This window comes from Ctenocephalides felis, unplaced genomic scaffold (genome assembly GCF_003426905.1).
Source record: "Ctenocephalides felis isolate EL2017-DRISC unplaced genomic scaffold, ASM342690v1 CF-g0.4_SCAFFOLD_00845, whole genome shotgun sequence".
NCBI classification, from domain to species: Eukaryota; Metazoa; Arthropoda; class Insecta; order Siphonaptera; family Pulicidae; genus Ctenocephalides; species Ctenocephalides felis.
In genome coordinates this window covers 26263260-26272978 of record NW_020536999.1, presented here as the reverse complement: position 1 = coordinate 26272978, position 9719 = coordinate 26263260, and the positions used below count along the sequence as shown (strand labels likewise).

Below are 9719 nucleotides of genomic sequence, written 5' to 3'. Positions count from 1 at the left end.
TCCAACATTATAAAGATATCTTTATCTCAGTTCGCAAAACCTGGATTTTAGCTTAATATTTTAATTATTAACTATTGAATTGTGTAAAAATGACATCAATATAATTTTAATATTGAACACTTATTATGTTAAATATTAATGTTTTAACAGCAATATAAAAAATCACAGTGTATGCTGATTTTATCCATTATTATTTTTTTTATAATTTGTTATCAAAATCGCTATACATCTTGATACCATTTGGATATCTATAATAATTAATAATATATAACTAAAAGATAAAATTAAATATTTATGTTGTTGAGATTAATATCAATTCAATGTAAAAATTACTAAAATGGTATCAAAATGTTGGAATTGTAATTATATTGATTTCACGAAACCATTTGATTATTTTCATTGAAAAATCGTTCTTTACATCATATGAATTTGTAAAATTTGAACACAATTATCAGCATATTTTTTTAAATAATAAATTTATTGGTAACATACATTTGTGATATACCATATATAAAATTGAAATTGGTAGTAGTCACATATAATATTAAATGTGACAGTGTTTGTTATTTTAAAAATAAATTAAATATGTTAATTATATAATTAACAATAAAACGTTTACATAAAAATAATATTTTAATTGATTATGCTCGTATATATTTACTTCAAAGTAATTACGAATTAATATCACTTTTGACATCGATAACTTTCATCTTGTAATTAAGATTATATTAATATAATATATTAATTATTACAATGAGCAATGGCTTCATTCATTTTAAATCATGGCTTCTAAGTTAATTTCTATAGCAAAAAAGCAACTGATAATTTAGTCTTTCTTCTGCAGCAATTTATAATTAACAACTATTTTGCTTTTCACAACGCTAATAAGTATATATCATAGATTAAAGCCTTTTAGCCTACCTAAAGGCTCGAGTTATCTAACATAATATTAATTATAAATAAATAACAACCGTAGCTAAATCATTTATCTAATTTCATCAAGTCTGTCACTATTTTAAATTGATCTAATTGTAAGCAAATTAAGGCGTACATATATTTTGCTTGAATCACATTTCAGCAGCCTGCAAAACTTTAAATTAATATAATTGTTATCAATAATTAGCAATATAAAAATTTATATTATATTTTCTTGATTTAGCTTTTATGTTACTAATCGTATGACTTTATGACTATTTTATAGAACAAATCAATATTAAATGCTTTTGTTACTTTTGTGTCTACGATATGAATTGCATTTTAGACTTCTTGTTGAATGTTAATATGGAAATATATATTTCTTGATTTTGTAAAACCACTTGAATGTAATTTTTCTATTTCATCAGTACATCTAGAACATTGTAAACATTTCTACCACAGTTATCTATGAAGCCTATATTGTTTGAATATTTGTTTCATTTTAAGCACTTGAATAACAACACAGTTTTTGTATTAATAATGCTTCTACTACAAAATTTCGTAAAAAAATTAAATTCGTGGACAAACCATCATTGAGAAGACATTATTCATGATAATATGCAAAATTTCATCATGATAATGCATTCTAAACTATGAAAATATCCACGATACTATTTTCTCTGTATATTGCAAAAATACTAACAAAGAGTTGACCATATCCTTTTACAACCTTTGGCTAATTCTAACATGTCCTCTGTACTTATTTGTGATTTTTTTTTAGCTTAATTAAATTAATTATGCATAGGCACTGTTTGTCATATGTTCAGAATAACTTATATATGACCTAAAACGCTATTTCATTAAAAAAGCTAGTGCATCAAATGTTGTTCGATAATAACAGTGACTTTGTAAACATAGTTTATATATATATATATATATATATATATATATATACATTTAAACTTCTTAACAAATCTAATCTATGCGTAGAAACTCATGTACATAATTCCTAAGTGCTTCGTCTAGTGATGTTTGCATTTGCATTTGTATTCATTATAAACAAATTTAATTTTTGCTTTATAAATTATCTTTACATTACACACCAATAATTGTTTATCCATTTGCTTAATTATAATCTTAACAATTTCTGATGTTACAATGATTTATATGAGATGATTCGTGAAAACTGTGATTGTACATTGAATTTTTGAGTAATTTAGTAAAGACTTAAGATAAATATTTTAAAAAATATGAAATTATTTGTGTTTGTCGAATTTGTACATCTAATTTATCATTATGTAAGATGTGTGTCATATAAAAGAATTGTGTAATAAAATAAATTAAGAAGTTATTTTAAAACTATATAAAATAAATAAACTTAGATAAAAATAAGATAGAAAATATTAGCACAAATAATAAACGGGTATCAATTTTAAATCAGTATTTTGAACCCTGTACATGTAATCTTATTTTTCTTAAATAATATCATTCAGTCGATTTCTTATAAATAAATTGGAATAATAGAATATATTCTTGATAGTACGGAACCCTAAAAATGTCAATAATATTTTATATTGCCGATTAATTACTAACACGGTTATGATTAATATGCGACATTTATAATTGTTTCACATATTAGGGGCTTAAATCAATTTTTTTTATATTTATACCATTTTATTACAGATACATGCTTATAATTTTCTAAAATGACTTAATCTTGATATGGTTTTATAAAATTTGAGTATAATGTATTATTTAGTATTTTAGTATTATATTTATTCAATTAAAAGTTCTCGAAAGACATTTTAAAGTTTTATGAATGAGTTTTAGGTGATATGGAAGCTTATGAAAATTACTTGGAGAGGTAAGTGTTTTAGTGGGTCCTTTGATTTTAAAGCGATATGGGTCCTAAATGTGATCTAAAAGAATTAATTGCGCAATTGTTTAGATGAATATTAATGTGAGATTATTGAATTGTTTTCTATTCAATTGTACAATTTTCTTTGTGAGTTTGTGATAAGTTTTTTTTAGAGTTTGTGATAGCTTTATATACTGATAAACAATAATTTACGTCTAACAGAATTAAATATAACGAACTAAAAATGTGTTATAAAGAGAATATGATTTGGATGATGAACTAATGAAGATGATATGAATGATTGATTATATTTTTAAAAGGCTGATCCTGCAATTGCATTGCATTTCCTTACAAATTTATGTCAGTCTGATCGAATATTATGATTCTGGATCAATTGCACACGACATCAGCCTCAAAAACATCCAGATTCTTATCACACTCCATCAAAGGAACTTAAATAATATTGTCAACATTACATCTAACATCAAAATGATGATTTCTACTTTTATGTATCTAATAAATCAGTACTTTATTACTAATTCAATTATTACTATTCAATAATACTAATAACGTTTCTTTTTTTCACAATAGCTTGCTCGATGGAAGAATTTTGATAAAATGTTCAAGTTGAAAAATTTGGTTTGCATTTGTGTCAGCAAGGCTGGTTTGTTTGCATTTACTATTGTCAATAGTTTTAATATTTACAGGATGAAAAAATATTTTGAGATCTTTGCCAAATTAATTCATTTTAATTTAAAATGTGTTTTTTCTTAAAATTGTATTATTTTAAAGTAAATTAAAAATTTAAGTAAAAACAACCTTAACTAACATTGTATACTTCATTTTACTGCAAGTTTCAAAATAATATTTTATAAATATAAATTGACAACGATGCACCCCAGAAAATTTTAGATAATTTATTGCTTAAAACCATTGTTATAAACTATCACTTTCTTTTTATTTCAATGCAATCAAAATATTTGCAGAATAAAACTTAAATAACTCTTGTGCATTTACTAATTTCAATTAAATTTCTGATAAATTTAATAAAATATTGTCAAAGCTTGATTTTTCACTTCAAATAAATCGAAAAATATCGATGAAATAAGAAGTGGTAAACAAGCAAGCACTGTAAAGTTTCTTACACCACAAACATAACATAACATATCATTAAAAATTACTGCAGTGCTAATTTAATTTATTTAGTGCTCTACTATGCTTACTTTATCTCCATCTTCCACTTCAAGCATTGACAATATACTTTCTTTTCGGAGGTGCACAACACATATCATACAACACAAAAATAATAAACAAAAATCAAACTTTCCTTGCCCGATTACTGCCTCCACTAAAGACCATGCACGGATAAAAGTCCTCATCATCAGAATTGACAGGCATATATCCGTTACTGATTTGAGAGTTCCTCTTCTTTCTGATGCTTCCGAAAGGTCTTCCATTTGAAAGTATTTCTTCATTAATGGAGTTATTGATAGAGTATCGAATATCATTGGCATTTGCTTCAGAACGCATTTCGCAGTATCCAGGATTTAAGATAATGTTTGGTACTAACTCCATTGTTTCTTGGAGACACATATCATCTTCTGAAAATTGAAGATTGATTTTTAGAAAAATGTGAACTGTTTCTAAATTGACAGTGGCTAAGCTATAATTGAAGTATATACATATACAAAAAGGATATAGATAATTACATTAGAGATTCCTAGAAAAAAATACATTCAGATAGTTTACCAAGCAGAAAGTATCTATTTAGATGAAGAAGTGTGTTGCCATTTATATTGTAAATCGAGACAGAGAAAATTATAAAAATATAATAAAACCTAAATTTCAATAAAAAAATATATATTTAAAAGCTTTAGGAAAGTAACATGCTACTGAAAGCAAAGAGGTAATACAAATCAATAAATTTGATATATTATTTTATTCATTAATGCAACGAAAAACAATTCAAGCGTTGTAACCAATAGTCAAAAATCTTGTTACTGTTACTTACAAAATTTCTTGTAGTATTCAAAATTTTTTTGGCACTACACACATATCATTTATTATTTATCACATCGATACATAGGAAAATACACAATGATATTTGGGGACCATTGATAACAACAATCATGAGCACTACACTAACATTTGATCACACACAATAACTTGTGTGAAAGTATTAATAAATATTTTTGAATATCTGAAAATAATCACACAAAATACTGATGATAATTTAGTCATAATTAGAAATAAGATGGAACACTTTATAAGAAAGCAGCACACCAATAACAATCAAACCTCGGATTTTTTTTTGTTTTCGCTATTTGGATAAAAAATTTATTATGAAGCATTAAGCATAATATTAACAAAAATATAACATTAAATTAACTACACATTGAATGTCTACTACATCAAAAACTAATAACAATGTAAATGAAATAAACAAATATGATGAGATATTTGTAATTATACATGAAACACCTGGATCAAAATTATTTTCATGTAGCCAACAATTATGAATAAATAAATCAAAATCAATTTATTCAATGGAGTAATGAAATATCTATTTAATATATATATTGGCGCACACCATTATATGTTTAGTAACGTTCACAAACCAAATAACATTTATATGCAAAAAAACATCTTAAAACTTACCATTAGGCGCTCGACATTCTTTATATAGTAACAAACATGTCCCAAATGTCAGAACAGTCAGAGTGCCCATAACCACAGCAACCGCAGCCACCCAAACCCTAGTATCGAATTGATCTGCCCCTGTTAACAAATGTCTTGCCAGTTCTATAAGAAAGATAAATAATTAGCTTTAAATGTAATTATTTATAAAATAAATGTTTTACTGACCTGCCTCACCATCAAAATACAAAGTTGCTCCTAAAACTTCAACTTTTTCACCAGGCCCTAAAGCATTTGTTGCCCATACTCTGAAGGCATAAGTTGTATTTGGTATCAGATGATAAATGTCGATTTGTCTCTGTGAAAATAAAAATTCAATTAGAAAGAACAAGGACATGTAGCAGTATTTAAAAAATTATTCATATTGATAGATAAACTTACTGTACCCATACAGGTTGTGTTCAGCACTTTAAAACTTGTTATTTAGGCTATATATAATCATGGCAAACATAACAATTGTTTAAATTAACTAAAATAAAAAATCAAAATTGTTTCAACACATTTATTATAATAATTTAAAGTACATGAAGCAAAAACAATATAAAAATGAATATATAATAAATAAATAATAATTCAAAAACATAAATAAATATAGACATATAATAGAAGGGCTGAAATAAAATTAATTATAAGATTAAAAACACAAGAAAATAATCTTCAGTGCTTATAAAATAAATAATAAAAATACCTAGAGATAATGGCTAAAAAAAATCAATGAGAAATAATACCAAAACTATAAAGATTATTACACTGTACTTACCGTATTAGGACTCATATGTGCAGGACTTATAATCTTCCATGTTTCATTTTCAGGAGCACCACTACCATTTGGAAAACTATGCAGTTTATATTCAGCTGTAAAATCAATTATCGGATAACCCCCTGAACCATTAACATTCCATAAAACCAGCCCCAAAACTGTAGACATATGTGTTGTTACATTTACTAAAGGTGGTGGAGGAGCTAATAACAAAATCATGTATATGAATAATAAGATTACAAGTTTATCAATATTTTTTATATTATCTACTTACTTCTTACTATAATCTTAATAGATTCTTTTTTTATTTCATTCCCATCCCGATTGCAAGTATAAATTCCTGCATCAGAAGGCTGAACGTCCCAAATGCCTAAACTACCATTATCTTGAACATTTGAGTGATCTGGAGGTTCACGACCGTCTCTAATCCAAGAGACTACACCTTGTTCACCAGGACATGGCAGTGTTAAATTGTTACCAATATCTACTGCTACTACACCAGGCTTGATTGTTGTAACCGCTGCACTAAAAACTACAATCATAGAATTTATTAAAATATACTCACACAGAACAATAATAATAAATAAGTGAATTTTCAGTCTTTATAATAACAGTTTATGCTAATCGTTTACTTGATTATTAAAACATAAAAATTCAAATTCACTACAAAATCACACCTGAAAACATATAAAACAAATCGATTTTTATGACATGTCATTATCTATATTTATACATGTACGTTTACCTGAAGAAATGAAAAAGCTTATAATATTTGCTAGCACCATAAAAGTCCACATTTTGAAACTGTTATTATGCCAAATAAATTATTTTCAAATAAAAAATACGACTTTACATAATATAAACACTATTTCTATTGGAAGCCAGCAACAGTTTAGTATTAAGCAAGCTTGAATTACATATCACTACGAATGTTGTGCAAGCGCGAAATTTGCAATTTACATTCAATACGTGACTAAAGGCTTAAAAAGATAAGATATATTATAGTTTTAAACACTATCACAGCCTTATTTAAGTATTAAGTAATGTTTTAGTTGGGATTTAAAGAATCTTAAGGAGGATGTCGATTTTGACAGATGACGAACCCGTACACCAGAAAGGCCGACATCAGCGCTCTGGTGAGAGTTGACAAAAGCTAATAAAAAGGTCTGCGAAGTTCAAAATTACAATTTGATAAAGCATAATAAACTACTACTTTATAAATCACCTTTAAACAATTAATAGTTATAGATTCTAATAGTAAAAATGCATGCTTAAAAAAATTTTCGACGTTGTTGATATACAAATAATCAAGATTTCAGCTTAATGTTTTCACATATGTCGATAAAAGGAACATTTTATGCAGACATTTGTATTAAATAAGACATGGATCATAAATAAAGAATAAATGAAAAATTATAAATAACATAATATAATTATATTAAAATTATGCATTATATCTTTTTTTCTCGCAAAAATATGGTTTCTGCATTCACAAAAGTCAGCAAAAGTGGTTCTACAGAAAAAATGTTTTGAAAGTACCTACCTTAATTCCTAAAATTTAAATAAAATAATAGAAAACTTTTCCAAAACGATGACAAATTTTTAATAATCAATATTTACATCTCAAATCACACAGACTAAAAAAGTGCTATTTTATTTTTTTTAAATACAAATCAATTTTTATAAAACATTTATACATTTAATAGCAGTGAATATATAAATTAAATAGTAAATAATGAGTTTATATTACAAATAAATAAATTAAAATACCTATAATGAATTGAACAATATACAATTTACAATTGATATAAAAATGAAATCAATGCTATTTATAGACAGCTTTATCAATAATTATATAGATTTTTGACTAGATTTTAGGCCGTGTTTTACCAAGCAAACCTCATATGATACGTATAGGAAATATTCACAATATGTTTATAAATATTTTCATACGTAAACGTTGCGTTTTTAATGTTTATCTGATAATATTTATAATAAAGAAATAAAAAATCAAATGTTTAAAACAATTTTTAGTTATTAATTTTGTTTCTTAAATCTATCTAAATTTATGCTAAAGTTTATATTATCCATCGGCAAATCGCTGCTTAAATATAACTATATTATTTATATTTATTTATGTACAAAAAACAAAATATTTACACATTTTTTTAAAACTTTGATAATATCACTCATTTAACTAAAGCCTAAAATTGTTGCAACGCCATGGAAAAAACGGGACACAGGACACTCGTAAAAATTAGTTTATTCGTATCAACAAATAGATGTATTAAAACTATATGTACAAATTAGAACTTTAGTCAACAGAACACAAGGAAGTCCTTATCAAATCACAAACTGTCAATTGGATTGGCTAAACTTGTCTATTTAGTCTATTCGCAAGTTCTCTTACACCAGCGTCTCCCGCCGACACTAAAAGCTGGTGGTCACCTTATCCGGATAAGGCGACACCAGTTCCACTCATAACGACGAACCGAACTCCGAACTCCTCCGGCGATCGACGTGCTTCAGATAAGTCTCCGAATAGACACTTTTTTTTCTGTCCTCATATGGTCGCAGAGAAGATCTCCTAGTGTCCAAATCATCCAGGTCCACGGGCTGGTTCTTACACAAGCTGCAAAACGCGCACTGCAAGGTGTTCCTAAAGGCTTCTCGAAACTCGCGGTTGAAGTAAGCGTAGATCAAAGGATTCAAAGTGGAGTTGAAGTAACCGATCCAGAATACTATAGCGACTACCACATCCGGGCAATCGCAGTGTTCTCCACACAAGGACGTGCTAAGGTACCAGGAGAAGAATGGAAGCCAACACAATACGAAAGTACCCATGATTATGCTTAAGGTACGTGCAGCTTTATGCTCGCGTTTCATCTTGATTATGTTCTTGTCCTTGGTTGGCGTATTTAAAGGCTCATCGGGAATCTCGTGCAACGTCAAAGTCTTTGATGAGCCACCCGATGACGACAGGACATCGCCGTTATGACCACAATCCCTGCCTTGGCCGATGCATCAACATGGCTTTACCTTGCCTAGTATGCAACGCTTTTTCTTGTTTATCAGCTTCGCGGAAAATTTGCAAATATGTGAACACCATTATGGTGCAAGGTATCCAGAAAGAAATAGAACTCGATATTACTGCGTACCATTTGTTAACTACAAATACGCATTCATTTGGATGTTCGGCGCGGTATTTCTGGTTCTCCTCGGTCGTGTACCATCCTAGAAAAATTGGCACAAAGGACAAGAGAGCTGGTGCTATCCAGGTGTTCAAAATCATTACCGCCACAACTTTTTTGGTCATGCTTATGGGATATTTCAAAGGCTTGACAATAGCGTAGTATCTATCCACAGATATACAGCACAAATGCAGAATTGAAGCAGTCGAGAAGTAGACATCCAAAGAGTTCCAAACATCACACATAAAATAACCGAATAGCCATCGTCCCGTCAACTGGACACTGAAGTTGAAGGTCA

General features: G+C 27.7%; 1 protein-coding gene and 1 pseudogene across 1 annotated transcript; both read right to left on the bottom strand.

Moving 5' to 3' along the window:
* Positions 1-3961: 3961 nt before the first annotated feature.
* LOC113363522 (Down syndrome cell adhesion molecule-like protein 1 homolog) lies at positions 3962-7245 on the bottom strand. Its single transcript, XM_026606016.1, has 6 exons — positions 6976-7245; positions 6505-6762; positions 6231-6433; positions 5639-5768; positions 5432-5575; positions 3962-4374 (listed from the first exon to the last, which is right to left on the bottom strand). Exons 1-6 carry the CDS (start codon positions 7025-7027, stop codon positions 4091-4093), a joined length of 1071 nt encoding a protein of 356 aa, XP_026461801.1. The 5' UTR covers positions 7028-7245; the 3' UTR covers positions 3962-4090.
* A 1194-nt stretch (positions 7246-8439) lies between these two features.
* LOC113381101 lies at positions 8440-9714 on the bottom strand (annotated as a pseudogene).
* Positions 9715-9719: the final 5 nt, after the last annotated feature.

Bases quoted from the DNA above. Each gene is read 5' to 3' on its own strand.
- LOC113363522 (XM_026606016.1), bottom strand. From the start codon at position 7,027: ATGTGGACTTTTATGGTGCTAGCAAATATTATAAGCTTTTTCATTTCT. The intron at 6,763-6,975 runs GTAAACGTACAT...CTATGATTGTAG, and splicing joins AAGCTTTTTCATTTCTTCAG to TTTTTAGTGCAGCGGTTACA. The intron at 5,576-5,638 runs GTCAGTAAAACA...TCTTTCTTATAG, and splicing joins GTATTTTGATGGTGAGGCAG to AACTGGCAAGACATTTGTTA.